Source organism: Phycodurus eques, chromosome 12 (genome assembly GCF_024500275.1).
Source record: "Phycodurus eques isolate BA_2022a chromosome 12, UOR_Pequ_1.1, whole genome shotgun sequence".
NCBI classification, from domain to species: Eukaryota; Metazoa; Chordata; class Actinopteri; order Syngnathiformes; family Syngnathidae; genus Phycodurus; species Phycodurus eques.
This window is the reverse complement of record NC_084536.1, coordinates 10,950,872-10,971,208: the sequence shown is the minus strand read 5'-3', so window position 1 is coordinate 10,971,208 and position 20,337 is coordinate 10,950,872. Positions and strand designations below refer to the sequence as shown.

The following is a 20,337-nucleotide window of genomic DNA, read 5'->3' as shown; positions in this document are numbered from 1 at the left end:
TGAACACATACACAACAAAGGGCGAAATCCTTGACATTGTCAGAGGGTTGAGGCACAGAGGTGGAACAACCCTCAACACTGGAGCAGCTCTCCAGTACTTGAGGGATAATGTCTTCACAACCTCTGCCGGCAGCAGACGCCTTGAAGGAGTCCCACAGGTCCTAATATTGCTAAGCGGCGGAAGGTCTTTTGACAGAGTCGATGCACCAGCTTCTGCTCTCAAAAAGCTCGGAGTTCTGATCTTTACCATCGGAACCACACGCTCCGATAGGGGAGAACTGCAGAAGATAGCCCACGATCCCAGATATGCTCTATCTGTGCCTGAATTCACTGACCTTCCCAGTGTCCAACAACAGCTTCAGTCCTCCGTGGAGGCTGTGGTGATTGACGTCAGTGCAGAAACGCCACCAGTAATTGGTAGGTGTACAAGTACAGCACTCACTGGGCATGGGTGGGCTGTCTGATCTCCCTTACCTCGCATGACTTAAAAGTTACTGATTGTGTCCAAAGTTCATCTTTACCTTAGAAGAGACTGACATGGAAACAGGCAGCGCTTTCCCAAAAATATGTGTAGTCTGATCGTGTCACTGTTTGCAAAGGTTCTTTTTATCATTTGTCCTCCCGTCTTTTCTCAGCTGAAGCCAAAAAGGATATTGTATTCCTTCTGGATGGTTCTGATGGAACAAGGAGTGGCTTCCCCACCATGCGCGATTTTGTTGAGCAAGTGGTGGAGAAACTCAATGTGGGTGTAGACAAAGACCGTGTCTCTGTGGTCCAGTACAGCAGAGATGCAGAGGCCAATTTCTATCTGAACACGTACACTACAAGAGATGATATTGTGGATGCAGTCAGAGGGCTCAGACACAGAGGAGGCAGACCACTCAACACAGGGGCCGCGCTCCGATACGTCAGGGACAACGTCTTTACAAACTCCTCAGGGAGTAGGCGCCCGCAAGGTGTTCCACAGATCTTGATCCTGCTTAATGGTGGGCGGTCTTCTGACAGCGTTGATGTGCCAGCCTCTGCTCTTAAACAGCAGGGCATCTTTACAATCAGCATTGGAACACAGAACTCTGACAGCAGCGAGCTGAAAAAGATATCCCATGACCCAAGTAATGCTCTAGCAGTGTCTGAGCTCACTGACCTCCCCAGTGTGCAAGAACAGCTCTCCTCTGTAATAAACAGGGTACTCAGAGCCGCCACGCCCATGACACCAACAGTAACTGGTAAGCGAGCTCTCCATCCCAAACACATGAAAAGTTGACTGTTATTCAAATGTGTAAACAGACTTAGGTCGACATTTTTTGAGGAGATAGTACATTTTACGGTCTTAATACGTCTCGTGTTTTGTTTACCACAGCGGATAGAACAGGAAGGGATGTCGTTTTCTTGTTGGATGGCTCTGATGCCACAAGAAGCTCATTCCCAGCTATGAGAGACTTTGTCCAAAGAGTCGTAGAGTCACTGAGTGTGGATGATAACAAAGATCGAGTCTCCCTGATTCAGTACAGCGGAAATGCAGCTGTCCAGTTCTACCTGAACACATACACAACAAAGGGCGAAATCCTTGACATTGTCAGAGGGTTGAGGCACAGAGGTGGAACAACCCTCAACACTGGAGCAGCTCTCCAGTACTTGAGGGATAATGTCTTCACAACCTCTGCCGGCAGCAGACGCCTTGAAGGAGTCCCACAGGTCCTAATATTGCTAAGCGGCGGAAGGTCTTTTGACAGAGTCGATGCACCAGCTTCTGCTCTCAAAAAGCTCGGAGTTCTGATCTTTACCATCGGAACCACACGCTCCGATAGGGGAGAACTGCAGAAGATAGCCCACGATCCCAGATATGCTCTATCTGTGCCTGAATTCACTGACCTTCCCAGTGTCCAACAACAGCTTCAGTCCTCCGTGGAGGCTGTGGTGATTGACGTCAGTGCAGAAACGCCACCAGTAATTGGTAGGTGTACAAGTACAGCACTCACTGGGCATGGGTGGGCTGTCTGATCTCCCTTACCTCGCATGACTTAAAAGTTACTGATTGTGTCCAAAGTTCATCTTTACCTTAGAAGAGACTGACATGGAAACAGGCAGCGCTTTCCCAAAAATATGTGTAGTCTGATCGTGTCACTGTTTGCAAAGGTTCTTTTTATCATTTGTCCTCCCGTCTTTTCTCAGCTGAAGCCAAAAAGGATATTGTATTCCTTCTGGATGGTTCTGATGGAACAAGGAGTGGCTTCCCCACCATGCGCGATTTTGTTGAGCAAGTGGTGGAGAAACTCAATGTGGGTGTAGACAAAGACCGTGTCTCTGTGGTCCAGTACAGCAGAGATGCAGAGGCCAATTTCTATCTGAACACGTACACTACAAGAGAGGATATTGTGGATGCAGTCAGAGGGCTCAGACACAGAGGAGGCAGACCACTCAACACAGGGGCCGCGCTCCGATACGTCAGGGACAACGTCTTTACAAACTCCTCAGGGAGTAGGCGCCCGCAAGGTGTTCCACAGATCTTGATCCTGCTTAATGGTGGGCGGTCTTCTGACAGCGTTGATGTGCCAGCCTCTGCTCTTAAACAGCAGGGCATCTTTACAATCAGCATTGGAACACAGAACTCTGACAGCAGCGAGCTGAAAAAGATATCCCATGACCCAAGTAATGCTCTAGCAGTGTCTGAGCTCACTGACCTCCCCAGTGTGCAAGAACAGCTCTCCTCTGTAATAAACAGGGTACTCAGAGCCGCCACGCCCATGACACCAACAGTAACTGGTAAGCGAGCTCTCCATCCCAAACACATGAAAAGTTGACTGTTATTCAAATGTGTAAACAGACTTAGGTCGACATTTTTTGAGGAGATAGTACATTTTACGGTCTTAATACGTCTCGTGTTTTGTTTACCACAGCGGATAGAACAGGAAGGGATGTCGTTTTCTTGTTGGATGGCTCTGATGCCACAAGAAGCTCATTCCCAGCTATGAGAGACTTTGTCCAAAGAGTCGTAGAGTCACTGAGTGTGGATGATAACAAAGATCGAGTCTCCCTGATTCAGTACAGCGGAAATGCAGCTGTCCAGTTCTACCTGAACACATACACAACAAAGGGCGAAATCCTTGACATTGTCAGAGGGTTGAGGCACAGAGGTGGAACAACCCTCAACACTGGAGCAGCTCTCCAGTACTTGAGGGATAATGTCTTCACAACCTCTGCCGGCAGCAGACGCCTTGAAGGAGTCCCACAGGTCCTAATATTGCTAAGCGGCGGAAGGTCTTTTGACAGAGTCGATGCACCAGCTTCTGCTCTCAAAAAGCTCGGAGTTCTGATCTTTACCATCGGAACCACACGCTCCGATAGGGGAGAACTGCAGAAGATAGCCCACGATCCCAGATATGCTCTATCTGTGCCTGAATTCACTGACCTTCCCAGTGTCCAACAACAGCTTCAGTCCTCCGTGGAGGCTGTGGTGATTGACGTCAGTGCAGAAACGCCACCAGTAATTGGTAGGTGTACAAGTACAGCACTCACTGGGCATGGGTGGGCTGTCTGATCTCCCTTACCTCGCATGACTTAAAAGTTACTGATTGTGTCCAAAGTTCATCTTTACCTTAGAAGAGACTGACATGGAAACAGGCAGCGCTTTCCCAAAAATATGTGTAGTCTGATCGTGTCACTGTTTGCAAAGGTTCTTTTTATCATTTGTCCTCCCGTCTTTTCTCAGCTGAAGCCAAAAAGGATATTGTATTCCTTCTGGATGGTTCTGATGGAACAAGGAGTGGCTTCCCCACCATGCGCGATTTTGTTGAGCAAGTGGTGGAGAAACTCAATGTGGGTGTAGACAAAGACCGTGTCTCTGTGGTCCAGTACAGCAGAGATGCAGAGGCCAATTTCTATCTGAACACGTACACTACAAGAGATGATATTGTGGATGCAGTCAGAGGGCTCAGACACAGAGGAGGCAGACCACTCAACACAGGGGCCGCGCTCCGATACGTCAGGGACAACGTCTTTACAAACTCCTCAGGGAGTAGGCGCCCGCAAGGTGTTCCACAGATCTTGATCCTGCTTAATGGTGGGCGGTCTTCTGACAGCGTTGATGTGCCAGCCTCTGCTCTTAAACAGCAGGGCATCTTTACAATCAGCATTGGAACACAGAACTCTGACAGCAGCGAGCTGAAAAAGATATCCCATGACCCAAGTAATGCTCTAGCAGTGTCTGAGCTCACTGACCTCCCCAGTGTGCAAGAACAGCTCTCCTCTGTAATAAACAGGGTACTCAGAGCCGCCACGCCCATGACACCAACAGTAACTGGTAAGCGAGCTCTCCATCCCAAACACATGAAAAGTTGACTGTTATTCAAATGTGTAAACAGACTTAGGTCGACATTTTTTGAGGAGATAGTACATTTTACGGTCTTAATACGTCTCGTGTTTTGTTTACCACAGCGGATAGAACAGGAAGGGATGTCGTTTTCTTGTTGGATGGCTCTGATGCCACAAGAAGCTCATTCCCAGCTATGAGAGACTTTGTCCAAAGAGTCGTAGAGTCACTGAGTGTGGATGATAACAAAGATCGAGTCTCCCTGATTCAGTACAGCGGAAATGCAGCTGTCCAGTTCTACCTGAACACATACACAACAAAGGGCGAAATCCTTGACATTGTCAGAGGGTTGAGGCACAGAGGTGGAACAACCCTCAACACTGGAGCAGCTCTCCAGTACTTGAGGGATAATGTCTTCACAACCTCTGCCGGCAGCAGACGCCTTGAAGGAGTCCCACAGGTCCTAATATTGCTAAGCGGCGGAAGGTCTTTTGACAGAGTCGATGCACCAGCTTCTGCTCTCAAAAAGCTCGGAGTTCTGATCTTTACCATCGGAACCACACGCTCCGATAGGGGAGAACTGCAGAAGATAGCCCACGATCCCAGATATGCTCTATCTGTGCCTGAATTCACTGACCTTCCCAGTGTCCAACAACAGCTTCAGTCCTCCGTGGAGGCTGTGGTGATTGACGTCAGTGCAGAAACGCCACCAGTAATTGGTAGGTGTACAAGTACAGCACTCACTGGGCATGGGTGGGCTGTCTGATCTCCCTTACCTCGCATGACTTAAAAGTTACTGATTGTGTCCAAAGTTCATCTTTACCTTAGAAGAGACTGACATGGAAACAGGCAGCGCTTTCCCAAAAATATGTGTAGTCTGATCGTGTCACTGTTTGCAAAGGTTCTTTTTATCATTTGTCCTCCCGTCTTTTCTCAGCTGAAGCCAAAAAGGATATTGTATTCCTTCTGGATGGTTCTGATGGAACAAGGAGTGGCTTCCCCACCATGCGCGATTTTGTTGAGCAAGTGGTGGAGAAACTCAATGTGGGTGTAGACAAAGACCGTGTCTCTGTGGTCCAGTACAGCAGAGATGCAGAGGCCAATTTCTATCTGAACACGTACACTACAAGAGAGGATATTGTGGATGCAGTCAGAGGGCTCAGACACAGAGGAGGCAGACCACTCAACACAGGGGCCGCGCTCCGATACGTCAGGGACAACGTCTTTACAAACTCTTCAGGGAATAGGCGCCCGCAAGGTGTTCCACAGATCTTGATCCTGCTTAATGGTGGGCGGTCTTCTGACAGCGTTGATGTGCCAGCCTCTGCTCTTAAACAGCAGGGCATCTTTACAATCAGCATTGGAACACAGAACTCTGACAGCAGCGAGCTGAAAAAGATATCCCATGACCCAAGTAATGCTCTAGCAGTGTCTGAGCTCACTGACCTCCCCAGTGTGCAAGAACAGCTCTCCTCTGTAATAAACAGGGTACTCAGAGCCGCCACGCCCATGACACCAACAGTAACTGGTAAGCGAGCTCTCCATCCCAAACACATGAAAAGTTGACTGTTATTCAAATGTGTAAACAGACTTAGGTCGACATTTTTTGAGGAGATAGTACATTTTACGGTCTTAATACGTCTCGTGTTTTGTTTACCACAGCGGATAGAACAGGAAGGGATGTCGTTTTCTTGTTGGATGGCTCTGATGCCACAAGAAGCTCATTCCCAGCTATGAGAGACTTTGTCCAAAGAGTCGTAGAGTCACTGAGTGTGGATGATAACAAAGATCGAGTCTCCCTGATTCAGTACAGCGGAAATGCAGCTGTCCAGTTCTACCTGAACACATACACAACAAAGGGCGAAATCCTTGACATTGTCAGAGGGTTGAGGCACAGAGGTGGAACAACCCTCAACACTGGAGCAGCTCTCCAGTACTTGAGGGATAATGTCTTCACAACCTCTGCCGGCAGCAGACGCCTTGAAGGAGTCCCACAGGTCCTAATATTGCTAAGCGGCGGAAGGTCTTTTGACAGAGTCGATGCACCAGCTTCTGCTCTCAAAAAGCTCGGAGTTCTGATCTTTACCATCGGAACCACACGCTCCGATAGGGGAGAACTGCAGAAGATAGCCCACGATCCCAGATATGCTCTATCTGTGCCTGAATTCACTGACCTTCCCAGTGTCCAACAACAGCTTCAGTCCTCCGTGGAGGCTGTGGTGATTGACGTCAGTGCAGAAACGCCACCAGTAATTGGTAGGTGTACAAGTACAGCACTCACTGGGCATGGGTGGGCTGTCTGATCTCCCTTACCTCGCATGACTTAAAAGTTACTGATTGTGTCCAAAGTTCATCTTTACCTTAGAAGAGACTGACATGGAAACAGGCAGCGCTTTCCCAAAAATATGTGTAGTCTGATCGTGTCACTGTTTGCAAAGGTTCTTTTTATCATTTGTCCTCCCGTCTTTTCTCAGCTGAAGCCAAAAAGGATATTGTATTCCTTCTGGATGGTTCTGATGGAACAAGGAGTGGCTTCCCCACCATGCGCGATTTTGTTGAGCAAGTGGTGGAGAAACTCAATGTGGGTGTAGACAAAGACCGTGTCTCTGTGGTCCAGTACAGCAGAGATGCAGAGGCCAATTTCTATCTGAACACGTACACTACAAGAGAGGATATTGTGGATGCAGTCAGAGGGCTCAGACACAGAGGAGGCAGACCACTCAACACAGGGGCCGCGCTCCGATACGTCAGGGACAACGTCTTTACAAACTCTTCAGGGAATAGGCGCCCGCAAGGTGTTCCACAGATCTTGATCCTGCTTAATGGTGGGCGGTCTTCTGACAGCGTTGATGTGCCAGCCTCTGCTCTTAAACAGCAGGGCATCTTTACAATCAGCATTGGAACACAGAACTCTGACAGCAGCGAGCTGAAAAAGATATCCCATGACCCAAGTAATGCTCTAGCAGTGTCTGAGCTCACTGACCTCCCCAGTGTGCAAGAACAGCTCTCCTCTGTAATAAACAGGGTACTCAGAGCCGCCACGCCCATGACACCAACAGTAACTGGTAAGCGAGCTCTCCATCCCAAACACATGAAAAGTTGACTGTTATTCAAATGTGTAAACAGACTTAGGTCGACATTTTTTGAGGAGATAGTACATTTTACGGTCTTAATACGTCTCGTGTTTTGTTTACCACAGCGGATAGAACAGGAAGGGATGTCGTTTTCTTGTTGGATGGCTCTGATGCCACAAGAAGCTCATTCCCAGCTATGAGAGACTTTGTCCAAAGAGTCGTAGAGTCACTGAGTGTGGATGATAACAAAGATCGAGTCTCCCTGATTCAGTACAGCGGAAATGCAGCTGTCCAGTTCTACCTGAACACATACACAACAAAGGGCGAAATCCTTGACATTGTCAGAGGGTTGAGGCACAGAGGTGGAACAACCCTCAACACTGGAGCAGCTCTCCAGTACTTGAGGGATAATGTCTTCACAACCTCTGCCGGCAGCAGACGCCTTGAAGGAGTCCCACAGGTCCTAATATTGCTAAGCGGCGGAAGGTCTTTTGACAGAGTCGATGCACCAGCTTCTGCTCTCAAAAAGCTCGGAGTTCTGATCTTTGCCATTGGAAGTAGGAGGTCTGATAACGATGAACTGCAGAAGATAGCCCACGATCCTAAATATGCTGTAACTGTGCCGGAGTTCATTGACCTCCCTACTGTCCAACAACAGTTTCAGTCCTTAGTGGAGGCTCTGCTGATTGATTTCACCACAGAAACGCCACCTCTATTTGGTATGATCCTAAGCACACCACCAACTGAGCATGGAGAGGCTTTCTTATCTTTCACCTCATGGTTTTAAGATATTGAACTTGTTGTAAGTTAATCTTTATAGAAATGCGGTAGTTTCCCTTCGACATGCTTGACATGGAAATAAGAAGCTGCAGTAATTTTATGTTCATGTTAATTTATGGTCAACCACTTGAAGGTTTGTCTGACGGTGTTACTGACTCTCAAAAGGTATTTTTCTATCATGTATCCTTCCCTCTTTTCTCAGTTGATCCAGACACCAAAAAGGATATTGTATTTCTTCTTGATGGTTCTGATGGAACAAGAAATGGCTTCCCTGCCATGCGTGATTTTGTTGCGCAAGTGATGGAGAAAATCAATGTGGGTGTGAACAAAGACCGTGTCTCTGTGGTCCAGTACAGCAAAGATGCTGAGGTCCATTTCTTTCTGAACACACACATCACAAGACAAGATGTTATGGATGCAGTCAGAGGGCTCAGACACAGAGGAGGCAGACGTCTCAACACAGGGGCCGCACTCCGATACGTCAGAGACAACGTCTTTACAAACTCCTCAGGGAGTAGGCGCCCGCAAGGTGTTCCACAGATCTTGATCCTGCTTAATGGTGGGCGGTCTTCTGACAGCGTTGATGTGCCAGCCTCTGCTCTTAAACAGCAGGGCATCTTTACAATCAGCATTGGAACGCAGAACTTTGACAGCAGCGAGCTGAAAAAGATTTCCTATGACCCGAGTTATTTTCTTTCCATGTCTGAGCTCACTGACCTCCCCAGTGTCCAAGAACAGCTCTCCTCTTTAATAAGCAGGGTACTTAGGGCCACACCCATGACTCCAACAGTGACTGGTAAGGAAGATCACCATCCCAAACACATGACAAGCTGACTGTTATTAAAATGTGTAAAGAGGCTTGAGTCGCGATTTGGAGAGGAGATGGTCGGACTCAGTCTTGATACGTCTCATATTTTGTTTACCACAGTGGACAGACCAGGAAGGGATGTCGTTTTCTTGTTGGATGGCTCTGACGCTACAAGAAACTCATTCCCAGCTATGAGAGACTTTGTCCAAAGAGTCGTAGAGTCACTGAGTGTGGATGACAACAAAGATCGAGTCTCCCTGGTTCAGTACAGCAGAGATGCTGCTGTGCAGTTTTATCTGAACACATACACAACGAAGGGCGAGATCCTTGACATTGTCAGGCGTTTACGGCACAGAGGTGGAACACCTCTCAACACTGGAGCAGCTCTCCGGTACTTGAGGGATTATGTCTTCACAGCCTCTGCCGGCAGCAGACAGCAACAAGGTGTTCCACAGCTGTTGATCGTGTTATGTGGTGGAAGGTCTTCTGACAATGTTGATGCACCAGCTTCTGCTCTCAAACGGCTGGGTGTGCTCATGATTGCCATCGGAACCACGAGCTCTGATAGCAGAGAACTGCAGAAGATGGCACACGATCCCAGATATGTAGTTTCTGTGTCTGAATTCACTGAGCTTTCCTCTGTAATGAGCAGGGTGCTAAGTGCTGTTTTCATGACACCAACAGTGACTGGTAAGCAAGATCTTCAACCCAAACAATTTCTTTTCAAGTTGTAAGGACCTCATTTTTGGAGGACTATGAATAAATGAAATAAAACAATCTAATATTTAAACAATGTGTAATTTTCTTTTGAGAGTAACTTACACTTTCCGTCCTCATACCTTTCTCCTCTTATAATTGGTTTATCTGTCCAAAGACGTCCCAAATATTATCTGCTTTAATCTGACTTTCCTGTTGTTGAACGTTACCTGTGAATTGCAGCTTATGTTATCCCTCTCTATTCGGTGTAGAATATGTAACTTATTCTTTATCTGTTGTTCTTGTGGTATTTTAGTCTTTGTTATTCATTGCTCATCTTCCTCGCACTTTCAGAATTTGCCACAATATTGACTTCGTCACAAAAGTCATTTCTAGTTTTATGTTGTATTTTTCATCCCGATGATGGCCTCCTTTAGTTACCACAGCCAACCGAATCCCCAATAACAACTCAATATTTGATATCAACACCCCAACTGTTGTCTGCTTCATTTCCCTTAGAGTAATAACAGAATAGCTACCGGCATTAATTGATGCATTTTTACAAAGGCTTGAAAGCATTATTTAAATTTTTGTCACACAAAAATTTAACTAACGCACCCTTTTCCTCTTTCCTTAGCTGAGTCACAAGGCCCCCGGAAGGATGTCATCTTCGTCATAGACGGATCTGACGGCGTTGGACGGGATTTCCCTATCATCCAGGAATTCATCCGTAGAGTTGTGGAGAATCTGAACGTGGGTGAAAATCAGATCCGGATCGGCGTAGTCCAGTTTGGCGATTATGCCCAAGCTGACATGTATCTCAACACATATTCAACCAAAGAAGACGTTTTAAATTCCGTCAGGGGATTAAGGCAGCGGGGTGGAAGACAACGTAACTTGGGCCAGGCTTTACAGTTTGTCAGTGAGGATGTGCTGACAGCTGCACGAGGCAGTCGGAAACAAGAGGGTGTACCTCAGTTTCTGGTTGTCGTCTCCAGTGGGTCTCCAACAGACGATATCAATCGTCCGGCAACCACCCTCAAGCGATCGAGAGTTATTCCATTGAGCATCGGTACCAGGGATGTTAACCCAAAGGATCTGCAAATTGTGTCCTTCATACCTAACTTTGCCTACACTGTAGATGATGTCCCAAGCTTGGATACAGTCCAAGAAAACATAATCAACACGCTTACGGAATTATCCGACGATGATATTACAAGGATGATCCCACAATTCCCAGTCTTTGAAGGTAGCTACATATTTTACTGCACTTACATGAAACCGATTTTCATGCTGTTTTATTGTACTCCGATATCATTATTTAGCTTATGTTGCAATATGTATCACTATCATACATTGTTTCCTTGGATTCTCTCTATACAGAAATTGTACCAAGCACAGGTGGAGAAAAGAGGGATGTTGTGTTTCTCATTGACGGCTCGAGTACAGCACGGAATGACTTCCCTTCCATTCGGGAAATGATCAAAAGAGTTGTGGAGAAGCTGGATGTTGGACTGGATAAGGTCAGAATATCAGTTGTACAATATAGTGACGACGCCAAGGTAGAATTTCTCCTCAATGAATTTTCCACCAAAAACGAAGTACGCCAGGCTGTAACACAACTTCGAAGCAGAGGAGGAAGTCTTCTGAACACAGGTCGCGCTCTTGAGTGGGTCTCTCGAAACATCTACCAGAGGTCCGCAGGAAGCCGCATCGAAGATGGAGTGCCTCAGTTTTTGATTCTAGTCACCGGTGGCAGATCTACAGACGATGTTACCACTCCAGCGGACCAACTTAAGAGAAGCCATGTTGCACCTATCGCCATTGGTTCAAGGAATTCAGACCCAGACGAGCTGAGGAAAGTTTCCCTGAAGCCTGAACTTGTATACACAGTTGACAATTTCCAGCAGCTTCCAGCCGTGGAGCAGCAACTTATTGATTCAGTGAAAACAATATCTGCTACTGATATCATCGAAAGCTATCGCCCGCCAGATGTGCTCTTGGGTAAGTTGACCATATTTAATTGACTTTGCTTGAATAGATTACCTAAACTTAAAACAAAAATTTCTCGTGGTATTCCTCTTTGCAGATGTGTTAGACGTTGGGCGAAAGGACATCATTTTCCTCATTGATGGCTCAGACAACACAGGTGTCACGGGTATCGCTCACATCCGTGACTTTATCCTGAACCTTGTCCGACAACTTGACGTGCAGCCTGACCAAGTGCGCATAGCCCTTGTCCAGTACGCGGACCGAGTCAAACCAGAGTTCTCGCTCAACTCGCATGATGCCAAGCCAGACGTTATCACGGCCGTTAGAAAACTTCGTCAAATGGGAGGGCGCTCCTCCAACTTGGCTGATGCTATTGAATATGTCATACAGAATGAATTAAAGCCCTCTGCTGGTGTTCGTCCAGTGGAGGCCTCCCAGCATCTTGTGGTTCTCACAGGCGGACGTTCCCCGCAAGATGTGTCTCTCTATGGGCCTTTGTTAAAGGGATCCAGGGTCAACTGTATTGGCATCGGAGCAAGTGGAGCAGACACAAGACAGCTCACCCAAATTGCTAAGTCCCCAGAAGATGTCCTTCAGGTTCCTACGTTCCCTGGCCTGCCGGCAATCAGCGACAGGTTCGTTGCAAGACTGAGGGGGACCCTCCCTGTTGACCCCACACCAGATGAGATTCCCAGTGAGTGTTACAGAAATGAACACAGTATTACTTTGTTATAACTGCAAAGATAACTAATGAAACAACCTTTCTCCTTCTCTGTCTCATCTCGTCCCAGCACAAGGCCTGCCTGCACCCAAGAAGGCTGATATTGTGTTTTTGGTGGATGGCTCCATAAATCTGGGCAGAGATAATTTCAAAAAAGTGATGACATTTGTTGCCGAACTAATAGATCTGTTCTACACTGACAGAGACAACCTAAGGATTGGACTGGCACATTATGGCACTGACGTGTCGGATGTGTTCTACCTCAACACCTACAAAAACAAACCAGACATTATTAGTGCCATCGAGCGTGCAGATTATAAAGGGGGACGTAGAACCAACACAGGGGCGGCCATTCAGCACATTCAAAATGTTCACTTCTCTAAGGAAAAGGGCAGTAGGAAAGATGAAGGCACACCTCAGATCCTCATGGTCATCACGGGAGGACCATCTTCTGACGACAGCAAATCAGCGGTGCTTGGCTTAAAGAAGACTGGTGTGAGAGTATTTGCTGTTGGAGTGGGTGACACGGAGAATGAGTTAGAAACCCTCGCCAGTGACTCCTCCACCGTGGCCAGAGCCCGAACCTTCCAGGAGCTGTCTGAGCTCAATGAGCAAATCCTGGGGACCTTAGATGACGAAGTGAAGGGCAAGCTGTGTGTTGGTGTACAGGAAACTCCCAAAGGTAAGAAATGTTATGGCATTATTTTGTAACGATAATGATAGATTGATAGACAGACAGACAGATGTACAATAAAACCATAAAGTTTCTGTGATATGTGAACCGCGATATAACGGGTGAACACTGGATACACTTGTATTAATAATACAGTGTAGAAACAGCCAACAAAGTATAAAGAAATACAAGGAGCAGCATTGAGGTGGAATGAAAAGAAACTGAAATGTAATCTAAAAAAACAACATAAAACAAGATTAAGATATGGTAAGTAATAAATGTAGTCTAATCATGTATTGCACCAAGTACCGAACCAAGTACCGTACCGAGGTATTTCGACATAAAAAAATAGCACTGTGCCAGTTTTTTTTTTTTTTTTTTTTTTTGTACCGGTAGTTTAGAAAAAAAAAATTAGTATGCAGTATCCAGTATGCAAAAAGCCTCCAGTCAGCCAATGACTGCCTGTCTTCCGACAAGTTGTGCGCGTGCGACTGTGAGTGAGCCGGGGGAGAATTCAAACTGCCGACAAGCTCCTGTGGACATGTTAGCAAGCGTTAGCCACCGGAAGGTAACGTTAGAGTCCGCGAGGCTCACAAGGCTATGTGAGCAAAGTCAGTCTTATACAGGTATGGAGTGGATTATCCTTCGCTATTCGGGAAACTCTGCATTTGTGGCACAGAGGAGTCAGGGTCACCAGCAGGACATCAATAGCATCGATAGCATGAGACGACTTAGCACGGGTGCGCGTCGCACGGAAGCCGAGCTCGGACTGCTCCAACAGCCGACGTCGGCGACCGCTCTGGAAATCGGGGCGGTCGAGAAGAATATAAATCCACCCGAATGTCAAAGGAAAACTAATTCACATAGTCATGCAAGAAAATATTTAGACCCCTTGTTTCTTCAGTTTCTTGTTCATTTTTAATGCCAAGTGCAACTAAAGGTACATTTGTTTGGACAAATATAATGATGACAATGAAAATAGCTCATAAAAAAAGTTTAATATAAGAGCTGATGTCTAGCTCTCGCTATTTATCATGGTTTTCTTGATAATAACCAAAATTATATTTAAAAATAAAATTACCCTTTTGTATTCTTCAGGTAAAATGCCTTTAGTGGTACTACGTATTATAATAAACAAGAAATTGAAGAAAAGTGGGTGGGCTTATATTTTTTATTTTTCATATATAAACTATATAGATGTACAATTGTATATACATACAAACACACACATATTCGTCATATAATATACACGCATATGATAATCCAGGCATCTAATTATTCTAAAGAGTGACTAATGTTATGAATGGGCTAATTAATAAAAAAAAAAGTTTATCGTAAAGTTTTGAATTAATACAAATAAATATGAAAGTATTTTGAAGTTGTTTTGTCACTTTTCATCCCAGTGCTTTTCCTAATATTTTATATTTTTGCCGTGGTATCATTTCAGTACCGTTATCGAGGTACTTTATGCAGGTACAGTATTGAAGTCCGAATTTTGGTACGGTGACACCACTACAAGTTACAGTAAGATTTGTACAATTAGTGCAAAATCGATAGTATATTATTGTCAGTGATATATAATTATGATGCACCCAATATATATAGTTGATATAATATAGTAAGTTCTATTGTACATTGAAACTTCACAATTCTCCCATCACATTTGAACAAAGTGTAAACTGAGAGGTGTAAATATGGATAATAATATAAACAGTGTATATTATGTATGTGTATATGCATACGGACATGGAACGCCACCTCTATGGCAGGGAGAGAGTCTGAGCTGGTGTGCGAGGTCGAGAAATTCTGACTGGATATAATTGGGCTGGCCTCGACACACATCTTAGAATTTGGTAGCTGTCTTTTCAAGAGGGGATGGACTCTCTTTCACTCTGGAGTTGCCCACGGTGAGAGGCGCTGAGCAGGTGTGGGCATACTGATCGCCCCATGTCTTGGCGATTGTACGTTGTTGGGTTCAGCTCAGTGGATGACAGGGTAGCCTCCCTCCGCCTTTGGACATTATTACATAGTGATCAGAAGGATTTAAGTCATACACAGTGGAGAGTTGTGAAATAAAAAATTAATAGGGAACAGTAGCCTATAAAAGATGAAAGATAATGGACTACATAGTTGGTGTTTCATATGACAATGTTGTCTTTTCTAGCCTGCAACCTCGAGGTGTTAGTGGGGTTCGACGTTTCTTCCCAAAATATGTTCAGTGCCCAAACCAACCTCCTGGGAAAGATGGCTGCCATTCTGCAGAGGATCGCCAAAACGTCAACCATCAGTTGTTCATCGGGGCAAATTCCCTCCATTCAAATCGGCATGCTCGCCATCGACTCCACTGGGCAGCCAGTCCAGGTGGACTTCTCCGACAATGCCGACAAGCTTATGGACGCCTTTAGAGCCCTTCGAGCGCGTGGCCCCTTCGTCCTCAGCAGCAAGACCATCTCGGCTTACAACGACAGATTCAGAACCAGACAAGATAATACTGTCAAGGTCTGTTTATGAGACACACATTTCTTGGTCATTGTAAGTACAGTCAATCCTCGGTTCACAAACTTCATTCCTTCAGAGACTGAGTTTCCGCCCTAGGTATTTTTCCCCCATTTTACATCAATGGATATACAATTAGGGTGGCACAGTGCCCGAATAGTTAGAACTTCTGCCTCACAGTTCTGAGGACCCGGGTACAAATCCGGCCTCACCTGTATGGAGTTTGCATGTTCTCACTGTGCCTGCGTGGGTTTTCTCCGGGTACTTCGGTTACCTCCCACATTCCAAAAACATGCATGATAGGTTAATTTAAGACTCTAAATTGCTCCTAGGTGTGAATGTGAGTGTGAACGATTACTGGTCTATATGTGCCCTACAATTGGCTGGCGACCAATTTAGAATGTAGCCTGCCTCTCGCCCAGAGTTTGCTGAGATAGGGGCCAGCACGGCCGTGACTTTAGTGAGGATAATCGGTATGGAAAATCGGTGGATGGATGGATATACAATTAATCCGTTCCAGCCCCATCACCAACTAATGTTTACCTGTTTTTATCAGTTTAGTTGAGAAGAAATAGCGAAATAAATTAACTCTTTATTACGTCTTTGTCCTGAATAATAGTGGAGATGGGAGATTTAGCCAAACCGAACTGCACAGATAAGAAACACGATGATAATGTTCAGCTAATATTTCCTTCTTTCCTTCAACAGTAATACAATTAGACTTCCTAATAGCATTCTCACTTGCACTTTTCACTTTCTTTTTAACCATACTGAGGGCTAATTTAGAGGGGAAAACAGACAGTATTTGTTTGTGATATACATGGCACACAGAACAAATGATGTATATGCCGTGTGAGAAAAAGCACAACTGAGCGTTTTGCAGGGATGCCAAGACTGCTCGCGAACTGCAGCATAGTTTGTGAATCGAAGAAAGTCTTTTTGAAAGTCATGTTCATGAACCGATTTGTTTGTGAACAGGGACATCCTTGAACTGAGGTTTGTCCGAAACTAAATAAATGAAGTTTGAGTTGTTGTTGTTTTTCATTCCAGGTTGTTATTCATCTGACTGATGGTATTGATTCACCTTATCCTGAAATGAAACGGCAAGTTGAAGAGCTCCGGCAGTCAGGTGACTACTACCATTCAAAATGATCAACTCTCTATAGCACAGAAATCTTTAATGCCCTTGTGTAATGATCGCTAGGAGAACAGTAAAACACATGAACACAATGAGCACACTCACCCAAGGCCACAGGTCACGCCCACACACTCACACGCAGATTCGCCATTGGTTGAGCCAACCAGCTAACCTCGTCACCACGTCCCTCGCCTCTTGAAGGCACATATCTAACACACAGATACCGCAATCGCTACATTATTTTTTTGTACCTTTTATGTGTGCAAAAAAATGGGTGCTTAAAAGATTGGTTTTCAATAAGTTGAATTGTATTTAAAGCATGTGGGAGGGGTAAAACCTTTTATTCACCTACTGTATTATGGGTCGCTATGGAACGCATAATCGACGATAAAAAGGGGGTTCACTGTAATGTGAAAACACAATTGTTCCATCTACGACCAGGAGTCAACAGTTTCATCCTGGTCGGGCTGGAACGGGTGCTCAGGTTTGAGGAAGCTGCGTTGTTGGAATTTGGCCGTGGATTTAGGTACACCAGACCCCTACGACTCAACATCCTAGACTTGGACTACGAGCTAATGGAGGAACTGGTAATTTGAATGTGCGGTACAGTACAAAATCCTGTATATTCTCTAACCCAGTGTCTTTACTTAATGTTATGTAGGACAATATTGCAGAGAGGGAGTGCTGTGGAGTGCCATGCAAATGTACAGGCACAAGGGGAGACCGAGGGTCCATAGGAGCCTCAGGGTCTAAGGTAATCATTGGTCCGAAACAACAAACAAATACATACATACATGAATAATGACATAAGTAAAAATTGTGATAATGTATTGTATTTTAGGGTGGTCAAGGTGGCGCGGGAAGTCAAGGGCATCCTGGAGACGAGGGTGGACCGGTAAGCTTTTTGCCATGCAACCCATCCCATGTGCTCCTTGTCTGGCAGTGTTTCCATAAGAACACTTAATAGCCCTGTAAAATTTTAATGATTTGCAGTTCTTCTTCCCAGTTACTTAATCTTTAGTATTTTGTTGAATTATTTCATTTCTTCATTGTCGTGTCTTAAAGAAATTGTGGTGTTAAATTCTCTGATGGCAGGGAGAACGAGGTCCTCCTGGTGTGAATGGAACTCAGGGTTTCCAGGGATGTCCCGGACAGAGAGGTTTAAAGGTAAAGGAAATTATTATTTCATTGATTCTACACATTTCTGGTGAATTAGGGTCCTTGAAATTGCTTAAACGTTATTATCACCTACTTGCTATTTTTTGGGCTTTCTCAGACAATTGTTATCCTGCTGAAAATGTCCATTGCAGGTAAAACCCCCCAAATAGCTCTGAATTGTTTTAAAGTCCAGTTCCTGAAGCCAGTTTAGTTTAACTTTAAATACTAAATTTGGAAGTCATGTCTATCTTGATTAGACGCCAAAAAAAAGTCTCAAGAAGCCACGCCAGAAACGACCCAGGAAGTCTGCCTGTTTGTTCTGAGGCAGCAATTTTAGGGTGGGGATGCCCACTTGAAACTTTTATTAAAGTTAAAGATATAAATTAGTTGTTGTTGGGGTTTTTTCGGCGGGGGTGGGGGGGGGGGGGGGGGGGGGGGGTGGTGCTTTACCATAGTCAAAACCACAACATTTTTTGGCTAATGTGTCCATCTTGGTGAAAATGTAAATTTGGTAAATTTTAAAAATATAATCTCCAAAAATTGGCTCTGGATTTTTAAAAAAAAATGTTTTGTATCCAGCACCTGAAGCCAGTTGAGGTTAGAGACACTCAATTTGATCGGTATGTTTATTATAAGTAGACCCACAAAAAAAGTCTCAAGAAGCCATGACCAAAAAGACAGCAATGCTGAAATATTGGTTTGAAGTGGCCATTTTAGGCTAATTTTGTCAATTAGCCACGGTGTCAACAAAAGTGCTATGTAAATTTGATTGTTTTAGAGATTTTGTCTGATTGCTTCCCAATTTGAACCTCATTAGCCAGACGGACGACACTAAACTCTTCTTTTCATTATTGCCTGTGGGCGCTGCATGGAAAAATTTGATGACGCATTAACCTGTGAGGGCCCTCTCATTGCTATTGTTTTTTTCATTCTGTATCTAAATACTATATCGGCCTATCATTGAAAAATGTCAACATTATTATTTGCTAACTGTGATTTCTGATATGCGTTCCTCAGGGTTCTCGGGGATACTCTGGAGAAAAGGTGACTTCATTTCCTTTTCAAATTCACAGTGAGACTGCCCTATTTGAAAAATGCTAACCAACTGCTAACATGTCACAGGGTGAATCTGGAGAAATTGGCCTGGACGGTATTAACGGTGAAGAGGTAATGGCGTCTTTTAATATTTAGTCATGGAATCGTATTATTTCATTCCACGGATGGAATTTAATGAATTTGCGTCTGCGTGGGTGTTTTCAGGGCAAAAGTGGAGTGGCTGGGCCCTCAGGAGACAGAGGACATCCTGGCAGAAGAGTGAGTAATGGATTTTTTTTATTATTATGATTATTTCCCAGGCAATATTTCCCATTTGACATCTTGTACTTGAATTCTTCTAGGGTCCTAAAGGCATCAAAGGCCAAGCAGGAGACAGGGGAGAAATGGGAATCAGAGGAGACCCTGTGAGTTGTGTTTCGTGTTATACCATTCAAATGACTCCATATGTCTATTTATGATAGTAAAATACAAATTACAGGTATTGATTCTGGTATTTCTGTCTTGATAGGGTACAAGTGGAAGTGATAACGCTCGAGCCGGACCCAAAGGAGACCCTGGTGATGCTGGACCTGCGGTAATGGCCCTAATTGCATATGTGGATAAATAATACATTACATACATACGTTTATTTGTATAGACCCTAATCACACAAGAGTTTCAAAGGGCTTCGCAGGCCCACACTTGACAAAGATTGACAATGTCCCCTGATCTATGAAATGTAATACATAAAAGCAGTAGTAAAACATAAAGTATGAAATTGCTTGGAGTTATTCAAAACTATAAAATCCTCACAAACGAAACACACGTCAAACACCTGTACCAAACATACACATATGCACGCACGCACACACACATCAAACACACACACAGCAAACATACACTAAATCCAAAAATCACATTACATTATTGGTCCATTAAATTGTGCTGTTAGTTTTGATTGTAATTTATACATATAGAGTATGGCAAGATGCAGCCCACCAGATCATTTTATATGGCACGCGAAAGCAAATCATGTGTGTGTACTTCATGTTTCTTAAATCTGCTCCACAAATGCAAATTGTCGTCACTTTAAATAACGTTTCGAGATTGCAAGCATTTTTTTTATGGTTTCAGAGTCATAATGGCCCTTAAAAGGAAATTATAACTACAATGGGGGCAGTGACAAAAAATGTTTACACCCCTGGTTCTGTAAAGCAAATACAGTATATTCAACCATATATAGCACCACTTTACTTTCTACTGTCATCTGTTGTTCAATGCTAGGGCGAGCCTGGCGAGGACGGAAACAAGGGAGCACCTGGAGAACCAGGACGAAGGGTAACATATTCTACCACTCACTGGTTCTGCCATTCGGTCGCTTTGTACTCATTCAGATCTTTTTATTAGGGAGCTGATGGGAGACGAGGTGCACCGGGACAAGCTGTAAGTCTTTTTGG

The 20,337-nt window shown here is 44.8% G+C and overlaps 2 protein-coding genes across 3 annotated transcripts in view; both read left to right on the top strand.

Annotated features, from left to right (window-relative positions):
* LOC133410475 (collagen alpha-3(VI) chain-like) overlaps positions 1–20,337 on the top strand; it is an 84,319-nt gene that overhangs the window by 48,267 nt on the left and 15,715 nt on the right. For both annotated transcript variants that reach the window (XM_061691709.1, XM_061691706.1), the window contains 17 exons: positions 10,305–10,916; positions 11,051–11,671; positions 11,757–12,353; positions 12,451–13,062; positions 15,218–15,552; positions 16,600–16,678; positions 17,129–17,274; positions 17,349–17,441; positions 17,529–17,582; positions 17,783–17,854; positions 18,863–18,889; positions 18,968–19,012; positions 19,106–19,159; positions 19,243–19,305; positions 19,410–19,475; positions 20,165–20,218; positions 20,288–20,323. In XM_061691709.1, the coding sequence (XP_061547693.1) occupies positions 10,305–10,916; positions 11,051–11,671; positions 11,757–12,353; positions 12,451–13,062; positions 15,218–15,552; positions 16,600–16,678; positions 17,129–17,274; positions 17,349–17,441; positions 17,529–17,582; positions 17,783–17,854; positions 18,863–18,889; positions 18,968–19,012; positions 19,106–19,159; positions 19,243–19,305; positions 19,410–19,475; positions 20,165–20,218; positions 20,288–20,323 (3,566 nt within the window). The remainder of the gene's footprint in view (positions 1–10,304; positions 10,917–11,050; positions 11,672–11,756; positions 12,354–12,450; positions 13,063–15,217; positions 15,553–16,599; positions 16,679–17,128; positions 17,275–17,348; positions 17,442–17,528; positions 17,583–17,782; positions 17,855–18,862; positions 18,890–18,967; positions 19,013–19,105; positions 19,160–19,242; positions 19,306–19,409; positions 19,476–20,164; positions 20,219–20,287; positions 20,324–20,337) is intronic.
* On the top strand, positions 5,097–6,011 carry LOC133410476 (collagen alpha-3(VI) chain-like). Its single transcript, XM_061691710.1, has one exon. It carries the CDS (start codon positions 5,315–5,317, stop codon positions 5,873–5,875), a length of 561 nt encoding a protein of 186 aa, XP_061547694.1. The 5' UTR covers positions 5,097–5,314; the 3' UTR covers positions 5,876–6,011.

Coding starts and splice junctions, on each gene's coding strand:
- LOC133410476 (XM_061691710.1), top strand. CDS start 5,315: ATGCGCGATTTTGTTGAGCAAGTGGTGGAGAAACTCAATGTGGGTGTA.